The sequence below is a fragment of the Tigriopus californicus genome, chromosome 5 (assembly GCF_007210705.1).
Source record: "Tigriopus californicus strain San Diego chromosome 5, Tcal_SD_v2.1, whole genome shotgun sequence".
Lineage (NCBI taxonomy): Eukaryota > Metazoa > Arthropoda > Copepoda > Harpacticoida > Harpacticidae > Tigriopus > Tigriopus californicus.
Window position 1 is genome coordinate 5,641,350 of NC_081444.1, and position 13,528 is coordinate 5,654,877.

The following is a 13,528-nucleotide window of genomic DNA, read 5'->3' on the forward strand; positions in this document are numbered from 1 at the left end:
TGCCCCTACAAGTCCAAGAACAGGCTTTCCCTTTGACGAAGAAAAATATACATATAATGCACGCCATCAAAGTACCCTAGGTCAGTGAGTTTTTTTTCGACAGGATCTCGCTTCCGAAGTTTCGCCATATGGGGCGGATTTTTGTTTATAAAAGTCTCTTGTTGCTGAGAGTGAGCGTTAGGAACACATGTTTTGTGGGTAAAAATATCAGTCCTTGGAAAAAAGTACCATCAATGCTCATTTCTAGAACAGGGTAGATTGGAATGGTAAATGTAATGCAAAAACAAAATATTCCAGGGCTACCTGACTAAAAATAATTATCCTAGCTTGAGCTTCATTTGCCACGTAAACAAGATGGATGAGAGACTTGCATAAATTTCTTCGCCCTCAGACAAGACAATAGATAAGCAAATCTCAATTTGCTAGGGTTAGTTTTTTAGCGTGAATACCTAAAGACTAAAACGAGAACCTTTTGGCAAACACACGAATTACTTTTTAGGATTCAATATCCTATGCCAAATATGGGGCCAAAAAATCAAAACAAGGCAAATATACTCGACGAGGAATCGTAAGAGTTAGCAATGTGTTTATCTCCATGTCCTTTGGACACACATACATATATATGGTACACAATCCTGACCCATCTATTTGATCCGTCATCTCATTGGTGCTAAAATATGACATGGACTGACACAAGCAGAGCTATTGCAACTAGATGTGGACATTGGTGAACGCTTGCACAGATCGACTGATCGTTTCATCATTTTGGCATGATTCTAGGAACTCCTCAATCGACACCACACCATCGCCATTCAGGTCCATTTTCTGCAAAAAATGGTCGTTTGGGTCATTCAAGCGGAAGAGAATGCAGTCCAACTTCACGCAACCTTTCTTCCTACTGGGAGGTCACTGTCATCAGGACCTCTCAGTAGCTGTTACTTAAACCGCAAAAGACCAAAAATGATAATATGCATTATTGTTTCTTCGACAGAGGTTTCGGGTGCAATGATCAGAGAAAATGCTTTCGCTTCAATGTTTAAAATTTACCATGTCTATTAGTGGTGATACAGTAATATAGTTAGGTTTGTTTGCTAACACATTAAGATACTTTTATTTGACATCGCATGGTATTTTTTTTTAAGATACTCAGGGAAAGCAAGAATGAAACTAATTTTCGACTTTTATTTTAGGACCATGATATGACTAATGCATTTTCTATCTTACTTGGAATATTTGGTCGACTCGTTCGGTGATAATGGCTTCTTCTGATATTGGATCTCCAGTACGACCCATGAGATCAAACACGGAGCCAACCACATCCTCCATTTCCTCCCGCGATATCACACCATCGCGATCCTGGTCGTACAAGGAGAAGGTCCAACGAAGCTTCTCCTCTAAGGTGCCTCGAATCAAGATGGACAGACCAACCACAAAGTCCTGCGAGGGAATTAAAATTGAAATGAGCCAATCAATCATCTTGGTTCCATCTTACAAAGTACATTTCAAGCAATGAAAAATCGATCTCCTATTACGGCAAACATGATTTTTTACTGACAGCATGTGTCGCTCAATTAAAAGTATGATTAGGTTGGATTTGATTGTCCCATTTCAATTTAAAAAATATTTATGGAACGAGTTAAGTTTTGCCTCAAATTCAAGAAGGATCTTATGTTCCATTAGGCGAGACGGGGAAATTATGTTCAGCCACATGTTAAAAAGTATCCTCTCATTTCGCTAACACGACTAATCTATTTTAGTTGGCTTAGCCATATCAGTATGATGAAGAAAGCTTGAGAACTTGGGATGAGAACCGAAAATGATTCCATCAGAAGGCTCCTTCTTCAGCCTCGCATTCATTCAAAAAGGTATGGTGGGAAAGACCAACAAATCGGCCATTTCAAATCTTCAGGAAAGAATCATCCAAACTTTCTGGCTTGAAACAAGTCAACAAAATTAACCAAATGAGCCCCACAGTTATTAGAACTATCATCCCAAAAATAAACCTAAAACCATCCAACCCATTCGAATTTGATGCTTTAGTCTTAAGACGTTTGAACAAGCTTTGCAATATAATGCTATTATTTAGATAATTTTAGAAAGCCATATCGAATTTGACTGATCAAAGAAATACTTACTTGGAATGTGATGACACCAGAATCGTTGCGATCCAGGGTTGAGAAGACGTAATGAGAATACGAGCTCAGGGCCGCTGTAAATATAGAAGAAACATTATCAAATTACAATCGGACATGAATTTTATGTTTAAGTGATTTAGAATGGGTTCAAACACAAAATTCTTGTGTCAGCCTTTTTTAGTTGGCCTCAATATCCGTATACAAAACCCTCGCAAATAAAAATTGACAATTGACGCAACCTCAAAGTTGCAAAACGCCACGATTTGGACGACGACTGATATTATCTGACATTTGAGTACACATTGTGTAAGCCTTGATATTTTAGCAAGCGTGGATGATGCAAAGGACAGTGTAGCACACGGTTTAAGCAACCAAACCAAAGTTTACTAATCTACAATACAAGGGAGAACCAAAGTCCTTATGGGTTTGAACGTTCTTGTGTAGCTTTGTTAGAGGACAATCATGTGGTGTTGATTTATTTAGTTAGCTGATGTAGAAGATTGTGTGTTCATTTGTGAGGTAGGGAGATCTGGGACGACTCGATTGATTGAGGGTTATGATACCTTGAGCGCTCTGCAAGTCAAGGGCTTTCTGCTCTTTCTTGGAGACCTTTTTCTTGCCCGCCCATTCTCCCGAGCAATGCACATAACCACGGATATCCGACCAAATAAAGGGAGCTACAAGAAGTGAAAACAAAGGGTTGTCATCAATGTGGTTAGTGGTTCTCTCCAAAGGTTTCCTCTTGGCTAGTTCGAAACGTTGTTGTCAGGAGCAGACAGAGCTACAGAGTTTATTCGTAACTGACAAACGTTCAGTGCTCAAGCCGTGGACAAAATGCTAAACAGGAATCAAGAACTTTCATCTCAATGGCAATAAGAGCGAATTTCACGCATGTAACTTGTCTCATATCACGAAGATGGACTTTCGGTGGTGAAAATGTCACTTTAATACAATTGACGTGTTTCATCCTTGACAACTAGAAACTACAACGGCAAAGAGTATTTCAAAAGGTCAAAAGAAGCCTATAATAAACAATTTTATACTGTATGATAAGCTCCTTGTGTATTTGATGAAAGAGTGGATGAGTTCTGCAAAAAATAACGGAACCACAAATCCAATGTATTAGGTACAAACGGGGAGAAAATTCGAGGTTCATTCATGAGGCCCCTTCCTCTCGTGGGAGGACCTTTGAGAAATGAATTCAATCACATCCAATTCCATCATGAAATGACCCGAACAACAAGAGCCTTTCAAATTTCAAAAGTCGTTTTTGAATAAGAGATGCGCACTGATATGCTTTTTCTATCGCCGCCATAGTTCCATTCATTCTAAAAGATTAAAAGAAACTAACAGGATTCCATCTTTGAACCAAAGCATATAAAGACAGCTTTGAGCTAAGTCTTCGAGACGATCGCAGAGTTTTAAATTTTGGTTAAAAATCAAAGCAATATTTCATTTCTTGTTAAGGTCAAAAATGAACTTTGAAAAAGTGCTAGCATTAACTGGAATTAAACTGCATTTGTGGCTTTTTGTGAAAATAAAAGTACAAAAAATGTATTTCACTTTTGGAAATAAATGAAATCATTGTGTGATTGTAGTGATTGTTTTATTAGTCGGTTTTATTTGGAACTTCTTGAGAAAAAAGTGTGTCTTCTTTTGCCAAGGTGTTGTGACACAAGATCATAAATCCAACTTGTTTCGGTCCTAAGATTTGAGGCTTAAAAAAATCAAGTAAAAGTTTGAAGTTTCTTATGCTTAGAAGAGTTAAATCTCATCAGCATCAATAGATTATGCCTCCTTAAGTACCTTGGCACCATCTTCATCCTTATTTACATACAAAATATCGTCAAGAAGTGCTGTTTCTTTACATCACAAACCAAGATACGCAATTAAAGTTCGAAAGAAGGCCAATCCTCAGCGGTCCCAATTTCTAGAATAACTTGATAACAAATCCTGAAGAAGTGTTGGTGTTTTTTGCAGAACTCAAGTTTGAGCAACAGTTCTCGTAGTTCTCGGAACAGTTCGCATCGAATTGGCTATATGAGCAAATATTTAATGATATTTGAGCTGTCGAGCTTACGGTATGAAACAACCACTTCCCCTGATCAACAGTAAATGTAATTTCATTCAACCAATCATACGCGGAAACAAACTATTTCGAATCATTCCAATTCACTTCCTTAACAGATGCATCTGTTCAGTCAGGTTCTAGTTATCAAGACAGAAGATTATCGAAATCCTTCAATTTACTGGATTTTCGATTTTTGCACAAGAATTAGAAAATATATTCATTTTCAAAAATTTTGCTTTTGAAAAAGAAAGTGATCCATTTATGGAAGATCTTTGAACATTTCATAGAAAAGGGTTTTTTCCCAAAATTGGATCAGGCACACTTCATTGGGGACAAGTCTCTCTTTCTTTCAAGCACTATGAGAAGAAGTAATATACTCAGAGCAACATTTTGTTTATCATGGAACCCTAAGGTGGGACAGCCCCGTAAATCCTGCGTTTATCTTTGCCAAGTAGACGGACATATAACTCAATCACAGAACTTATAGCACATGATCCATCATGTATGTATGTAGGCTAGAGACGAAGAGTCCAATTTAGACAGTGTCTTGGACTTACATGAACTAGACTCGCAAGACAATCGTATATGTTAATTATTGAGAGCTCGGCCACTTTCAATCAAGGACAGTCCCACTTCAACGCAACCGCAGGAAGGAGAAGGAAGTGAAAATAATCGGCTCTCTTGAGCCCCAATTAAGTCCCACAACTATGCTGTCTCTACATCAATACTAGCTCATGAAACAACATTCTTTTCGTACACGAAAACTAGTATTACCAATTAGGACTGGTCGTCACAACAACTGATACATGGGGAAAGTGTGCCATGGAAACACATGGATGGACAAAATCGACAAAGCGGGGATCAGGGAGCATTTTAACAAACAGCACATTAATCCGCAGACATGACTCGCATGATTGTGATGGGCAGAATTCTCCCGTTCATCTTGGTTCTCTTTGGTCCATCATTTTACGGATGATGAGTTCACTTCCGATTCTTGGAACTAATTTCTAGTTTAAAGGGGGGAGGGCAAAGTGTTTGATGCATTATTTCTTGAACACAGATCTACGAGCACTTAATTGACAAGACATGCCACCTTCGCTCTCCAGGTCCTCCTTCTAAACCAAAGGCAAAGGAGGACGAGGAGGCTTGGTTTACAATGTTTGCCCACTGCTCATTCGCTCTCTCGCTCGTTCCTCATCCAAGGCCCATGTGGCAAGTACAGTACGTAATACGTAGTTACTCGTTCAACCTAGACTACAAGTACTACTACGCACATCCAAAATGTGCCGTACTCACCTCCTTGAGGGAAAAATCTGGAATAGATGGAATGGAAAGCCTCCTCGGTGATCAGACCCGAAGGACACTCGGTCTTGAAGCCACGATAGATACGCTTCATTTCGGAGATACTGAACCTGAAACGGATATCCACCAGATCAGATGGAACTCAAACAAGGTCTCAATTATGGGACTGGCTCTCGTTGGAGGAGGGCTCAATTCTGTAATATCTCTATCTACCGTATACAGAGCGAATGCTTCCGCTAGTGAAGGGACAAAAAAGAAGTCACTAAGGACTGAAGATCTTACTCACCCCGTGGCATCACAGAGCGTTTGCATGTTTTGAGGTCGGTATCGATGTGGAAGCTCTAAATCCTCGAGAATGGGCTCTGAAAGAAATGAGACATCAGAATTGAGTCTTCAGTTTTAGCCTTGGGGATTGATGAACACACAAAGATCTGGCTATTCTGGGAGTGAAATCACGACCTTGCACTGTCCATAATCGATCACTGAGAGTAATTGGACGAGGACGTAATCTTCGAGTAAGGGAGGATTTTTTAACATTTTTCAGGAATCATTGATTAGGTAATGTTTGTAAAGTATTTGTGAAATTACCTTTGATTTATGATTCGTTTTTCTGGCGATAGTGCACATTCAATGTTAAACAGGGTGTCCGTTTCAGGTGTAAATAATTGAAGATTTAAACAACCAAAAGAACTGTGATCGTTGACATTTCAAACATTGCATGTGGCATAGAACAATAGAATGAAATTTCAACCGAACTTGAAACAAGGGTTCAAAAAGTTAATCATATTTGAAAGATAAAGCCTGTCTAGGATTTAAAAAAAGCTCTAGACGTCACAATGTCATATTTGAAGTCAAGGCCCCACCCAAAACCTATAGATAATGGGAGAAATAACTTGCCCTCTGACCCCCCCCCGCCATCCCCCCCCCAACCCTAGGGAACAAATAACCCTTTCATTTGGCCAAAACATATTGCATTCAATGGGCTCCATGATAATCTATTCAATTTCTCATTGATCGATTTTTGGAACTATTAGGCGAGTAGGTACATGTGAAATCTTCGTTACTGCTGAAAGTTCTAAAATAGCTAAAGCCTCCTTGGTATTGCATAAACGTCCATCCATCAAACTACAAATTCAAACTAAAGTGCTTCCCGAGACTTAAAAGTTCAAACTGATTTGATCTGGACAACAAAAAGATCAACCCTTGGACATAGATATACGGCAGGAAGTGGATGACATAAGTTATCTCTTTAGCCAATGCCTCGTTTTGGTATGCATAAATCTCAGAGCATTCCACTGTATGTCCACAACGCATCCCTATCAACCCATAGGTATGTTTCATATGCGGTAATACCCCGATGACTCCTCATTGTTGAGATGACTAGCAAAATAAGAATGGCCACTTCTGATTCTTACAACCTGAGAAGTTACCCAAGTTCCCGCTTGGAAGGAAAGCTATTGCTTGTTAGTGTGAGTAAGAGGATTGAAATTCGAATAACAAGTGGCTGAAGTACAAACACGATTGTTTGATATTTTACTCTTACTGGTTCTAGCATCAGCTGAATCGGTGACCATGGAACAAAGCCACTCCAGCCGATTGAAGGAAGCGCCTCTACAAACAGAAACCATACCCTCACATACTTTCAGCTGTTTTTCATTTGCTGTAAAAACTGGTCTACCTGACTCACTGGTAGCACACTCTCTTGGTCTTTTTTTCTCTGTGGTTCCAGTGCCAGCGAAGCCAGATTTCACATTGATTGATTGATTGATCCCCTAGGCGTTTTCAATATCTCATGGGCGTACCAGATTGATTCTCCATTCTTGTATGACATCTAAAGTTCAAAAATTACATGTAGACAAGTAAAGGATCAGACTGGAACCAAGTATCTCCCGCCACTCTAAAGTACATCAACATTAAATGATTGTGTTTAAAACAATTGATCATGCGTAATCAAAAGAAGACTTAATAACCATCAGTTTCAATATATTTTTAATAGCAATCTGTTTGAACATTGCAACAGGTGGTATTTTGATAGTTATAGGGGCAAGCGAAGCACGATCAATAAGCCACATTTGTTGACAAACAGCTTCAAAGCAAAAGAACTGAGAAATGTCCAATGTGACGTAAATTGCATTTCATAATATTCATTTATGTCGACAGGAGTAAAACTTCTAAGAATGCGACCAATTTTGCCCCCAATACACTGGAGATATATGAGGAAGATACCCCAATTCNCCAGGAAAGGCAGTCAGCCACTAAGTTGTTGTCTCCTTTGATGTGGAGGATGGGTGCATTGAATTGGGAGATAGCTATCTTCTCCCAAATATTTTGTTTTCGTCTATCTTGTCAACATTTTGGTTGCAAGTCCCTCCATGTCCAATCATGTCTCTCATCAAGTTTTTCAAGCAAGTTTTGGCTTTGTAAGTGCTAATTGCTTGCTCCTTAATGAAAAAAGTGCCTTTTTGCTCAGTCTCATCTGGAATTTTTGGGACATCAAGCCTCAAATGGTGGACTTCATCCCTTACCTGATAAAATCTCAGCCATCGAGAGGTTTCCCAAACCTTCCAATTTTGAACAACTCCACAGATTTCTCGGCGTGGTGACGTTTACCATCGATTTGTTCCTCATATGGTGCAGATTCTTGCACCATTACATCATGCCACAACTGGGAGGTCTGCTTTGGTTTGGACACTCTATGGAGACGGCTTTCCTTCAGTCCAAATCAGTCTTGTGTCAGGCTACGATGTTGGTTCATCAAAATTTCACTACCCCACTTGCATTGACAATTTTAATGGCCCTGTCAAGCGGCTCCACCGCCAACTGAAGTATGCTATTTCTTCACCTCTCCAAGACAACAATTGGTATGATCATCTTCATTGGGTGATGTTGGGAATTCACTCTTCAGTCAAATTAGACCTTGGATACTCTCCTGCAGAATTTGTCTTGGGTGAAGCTTTGAATATTCCTGGTCAATAAGTTAGCCCAACTGAAGAGATTTCTGTTCTGGATATTTGACGTGCTTGGTCGTCAGTTTTGGATAAGCTCCTCCCTACACCCACTTCATTTCACGGCACTCCTTGTTCATTTGTCCCAAAAACTCTGTAGAGCGCCGCTTGGGTTTACTTGAGACAAAGTGGTTATCAGAAGCCTTTGTCTCCAAACTATCGTGGACTATATAGAGTTCTTCTGGGTCAAAATGTTTCGATATCATGGTCAATAACAAAAAACAAACCGTTTCCGTGGACCGCCTGAAACTCCTTCTCCAGATTTTGGTTCCCCTGCCTCGTTCTTGAATCAAACAAAGACCGTCATCAGACCTTCGACTTCAAATCCAACTCGGTTGCGAACTGGACGGTTAAGCTCCCTACCTTTGCAATTTATGTGGGTTTGATCCAAGGGGGGAGGTGTGGCAATCAGCTCAAGGTTTATTGAATGGTTTATCTGACTCGAGAGAAGATTGCTTACTCAGTTGATGTGCTCCGGCGTGGCCCTGGTCCTCCGATGGTTATTGTTTCAGGATCTCACGTGCGTGATAAATATAGTTTTGGAAGCTCCATATAAGTTCGCTTCAATATAACCAAGGTGTCGAGTCTGCCATGGGGAATAAGCGGAGGCAGCTGCAAGTGCAATAGTCAGATGTGTGTGGTCAGTGAAGATGGGAGATGTAGCGAATGTGCTAATTACAAGAATGCGTTGGCGTTTGACTATATATTGATTTGTGTTTGATTGGGAAATAGACTCTACCTCATGAACCAGCGAGTATCACAACCCTTTAACAACTGCAGTAAATAACGTGGGTCGTTTTCCACGTGAATCCTGAATCCAATGATCAAACCTCACGCCATATGAACTCGCGAATCTTACAAATCGTTAAGCAGCCTTATGTACTTCGTCCTCCAATTTAGATTTAGTTTTGGATGTCCTCTATTGGCACACAGACAGGCGCACAACATCTATTTATCCATTGTCTAGCTCAAGTTTGACAAACCATGATCCTCTGGACGTGGATGCTAGAACTGAGAATAAACAAGTAGAAAAAAGCAAAACATTCTGCTTCAAATGAGAGTGGACCCACGTCGCTGCAATTATGTATTTCAATTTTCAGCTTGAAAGAATCTCTGGATCAAAAGTTATGTCCTCTCAAACCTCATTGTTTAACACAGCACATAATGAAAAAACTATCCCTTTTGTGTAGTTGATTAGTAGAAGAGGACTAAACCATTAGTATGGGAATCACTGCAAGTGACCATAGAACTTGTTTTCATAGCATAGACATAATCTGTTCAAATGCAAAAAAGACATGTAAAATAGCAAGATGAGACAAGCCCTTTAGTCCAACTTGTTTCTGGTAGACCATAAGAGAACAGAGTGACAATTACATTTGGTTAGAGACTTACTATGCTAACATTATTCCGAGGCATTAGTCACTCCTCAATAACGTTTTTTACTCCTCCAACAAGAATCTTGTTTTTAATGGTTTTAAGTCTATAAAAGAGTACCAACTGTGATACCAGTGAGTGGGGCCACGCCCACTAACAGTGGCTCCCCATGAATCTGTGATATGACCCGTTCAATGCACCTCCCCTTCCAATCCTTCCTCTGCCCATATTCCCCGGCCCATGTCTTTTTCAAGACGTGAGCTTCTAGCCCTCCAACCCTCTTCCTCTTCCCGATCATCCCTTCCCTTTCCCCCCTCAATGGCCATAGTGATCTCTCTTTTCTAGGTCGGATTGAACAACTCGGTATCGCGAGGAACCAGCATCGGCGGCAACAGCGGATCAACAAGCGGAGAGGAGGGAATCAACCGGTGTCGGCCTGCTTTCTCAACTGTCATGGACGGGCGAACATGCTGCGAGTGGCTGGTGGGGGACGGTGTCTCAACAAGATCCGAGGACACGCCTTCACCTTCTTATTTGAGAACGTGGGTCACCGAGGAGAATCACGAGAGTTGCTTTCCTGGCAAACAGAGCTTCGTGGCCCATGCCAGAAAGCCCGCTGGGTGTGGTCGGCCCAGCGGTGGGTCGGAGCTCTATATTACCAAACGCTTTGAGCCCACCCTTCTCTCATCCTCTCCTCATCACATAGCCGTGGATGCCCAAGGCTTTACCATCATTGGCGTTTACTATCAGCCAACCACGGACTATGATGATCTTGTCTTGGACCTCACATCCATCCTTCAGAAGGTGAAGAATCCAGAGACAGTAATCATTGGTGGTGACTTCAACATCCGTCCTGACTCAAGTGAATTCTCTGAGCTCACCCAGATCCTGAGCCAATGGAGAATCACTCTGCGCTCCGACCTGGGAGTCCCAACACACACCTACTCCCGGGGAGCCTCTGCACTTGACCACATTTTCATATCAGAAAATATTCCATCTCCGGCCAGTTTCGTCCATCCACTGGCCGTTTCTGATCACCTCCCAATTTCAGTCGCCTTCAAGATGCTCAGAAATTTCCATCATCTGGGCGTGACTCGAAATGGGAGGTGCGGGTCAATGTGCAGAAGTGCGCGGCTCAACTTGAGACCCTGCAGCTATCCATCAACACCGGGGTTGTGAGCAATTCAGCTGCAGTGGCCCAAGGCATTTCGCAAGCATTTAAAGAGTCCTCCTCTGTGCAGAGGAGGAGAAGAGGACTCAAGACCCCGTGGTTCAGCGCCTATCATCGAGAGCTGAGGGGTCAAATGCTCCAAAGACTGCGTAATGCTGAAACGAGCCAAACACTGGAGACTTGGGAGCAATATGCGATATCAAGAATTGCACATCACAAGTCTCTGAGGAGCGCCGAGTCAGCCCACCAATTGTTGGAAGTGGAGTACCTGCTCTCTTCATCGGCCTCGTCCCGGATGGTGGGTTTGTACAAACGTGCCAAAAAGCCCGCCACCAACTCGGAAATTCCCGTGTGTAAATTCCTCCTCAACTGTCTAGAACTGTTTGCATCAACATCGGAAACAGTAGTGGAGGATGTCCTGGGCTGCCCAGAAGAACACCATCCCCTTTTGCAGCCCTTCACGGAACCCGAGATGGACGTGGCCTTCAAGAAGATGAAGAGCAAAGCCCCCTCAACATCTGGGGTCTCTCCTTTCCAACTTTCACTTCTCCGGATCCAAGCCCAGCCACTCCTCCAAGATCTTTTCAGCCTCGCCCTCCATTCTTCCTTCTTCCCACCAGCGTGGATGGAGTCAGCCATCATCTTCATCCATAGGAAGGGGCCCAGGGACATTCCAAACAACCATCGGACCATCGCCCTAGAGAACCCCTTCTTGAAAATGATGTCCACCCTACTAGCTGCCTGCTTCTCCGGATTGGCCGAGGATAGGGATCTCCTTCCCCAATTCCAATTCGGTTTCTGGAGAAGCCGCTCAACCACCTCGGTAGCCACTCTCCTTTAAGAAATTGTGCATTCCAACATCAGCAACAAGAGGAGAGTGTATGGATGCTTTGTGGATTTCTCCTAAGCATTCGACAGGGTGGACCAAACGCGGTTATTCCTCAAACTCCAACTGTGGGGAGTTACGCGTTCAATCTGTGTCCTGCTGTCCAACATCTATGTGGGACTCAGATACTCCATTCGTTCTGGTGAGGACCTATCCCCCTGCTACTTTAATTCCATTGGCCTTCAGCAGGGGGATCCACTATCGCCAATTCTTTTCAATCTTTACGTATCCGACCTGCCTGAAGCCCTCACACACCAAGGCCCCACCATCAACCATTTTCCTGTTCAATATATTCAATATGCAGACGACCTGGTTCTCTTGGCTAATTCAGCCGTGGAATTGCAAAATGCCATCAATGCACTCAACGGTTATTGCCAAGAGAACGGCCTTCAAGTGAACACCATCAAGACGAAGGCCATGGTTTTTCATAAAGGCCGTCTGCCTCCCACCTCCTTCCATATTAACAATAGTCCGATTGAATCGTCAATAGTTTTAACTATGTCGGTTTCACCCTCTCTACCCAACTCTCATTCACCAATCACCTCAAATCCACAATAACTAAGGCCAGGGCCAGGATCAGAGACATATGCAATAGACTTCCCATGAAGAATCTTCCCCTCCCAATAGTCCTTCAACTCTTCCGGATCTACGTCACCCCAATCTTTCTCTACGGCCTACACCTTTGGCTTCCCAACTCCGCCCAATCCGGCCTCAAAACCGCCGATGCCACCTGTACCAAATTCCTCAAGCGATACCTCTGCGTGCCCCAATATGCCAACAATGCATGGACAGATTTTCTATGTGAAACCGAGCCCCTCACCATCAGGCTGGCAAGGTTACTTTCCAACAGTGTTGGGAACCTGACCTTACCGGAGCTGTTGTCCGGACACAAGTTATCATTTCCGGTCTAGGACTTGCCAGCACCTTATCGTCCTTGGCCCGACATCCCTTCGGAGTATTGGCGGTCACGCACCTTTGTTCGGCTCCCAGCCAAATGCCATCAGCGACGGGAGTTGACAAAGGATCTGTTCAATCTGGCCCATCCACTGTATTGCAATAACCAAGATTTTAATCACTTACCTCTACCTACCTGTCTTTGTACTATCTGTAACTCACCTCTTACCTTTTTTCATGTGCATTGAACCAATTCTAGTCATACTTATTGTGATATCACTTTCCAGTCAACTATTTTATTGCCTTTACCTTCTTGTCATTTTTCTTGTTTTATCAACAAACCTTTGTATAATGTATACACATCAGATTTTATTTTAGATTTATTTTTACGCCATGACATGACCAAGAGTCGCAATAAAAGATTATATTATATAATAAAAGGAACGAATTACAGTTGCAATTACTCTGGTCAAAAATAGTAATCCCCTACACAATGTTACTCGAAAAAGATTAATGGCGGTACTCGCTACTTTTCCTAAGATTTAGATGACCAATATTCAATGTTTTTGCCCCATCCATACTTCCATTCTTCTCTAAAGAAATTGTGTTTTTTTGCTTCAAACGCATAACATTTGAAGACTTCGTGTCAATATTGTTCATTAATGAGCGTTGGCATGTAGCACAGTATGG

At 42.0% G+C, this 13,528-nt stretch overlaps 1 protein-coding gene across 2 annotated transcripts; it reads right to left on the minus strand.

Annotated features, from left to right (window-relative positions):
• Positions 1 to 569: 569 nt before the first annotated feature.
• On the minus strand, positions 570 to 6,177 carry LOC131881483 (Kv channel-interacting protein 1-like). 2 transcript variants are annotated; one of them, XM_059228368.1, is made up of 7 exons: positions 6,097 to 6,176; positions 5,795 to 5,870; positions 5,503 to 5,618; positions 2,699 to 2,812; positions 2,136 to 2,209; positions 1,225 to 1,437; positions 570 to 825 (listed from the first exon to the last, which is right to left on the minus strand). In XM_059228368.1, the coding sequence occupies exons 2-7, from the start codon at positions 5,818 to 5,820 to the stop codon at positions 712 to 714; spliced, it is 657 nt and encodes a 218-aa protein (XP_059084351.1). In that variant the 5' UTR covers positions 5,821 to 5,870; positions 6,097 to 6,176; the 3' UTR covers positions 570 to 711. The 2 variants fall into 2 exon arrangements, with proteins under 2 accessions (XP_059084351.1, XP_059084352.1); XM_059228369.1 differs by lacking the exon at positions 2,699 to 2,812 and having other exon boundaries at positions 6,097 to 6,177.
• Positions 6,178 to 13,528: the final 7,351 nt, after the last annotated feature.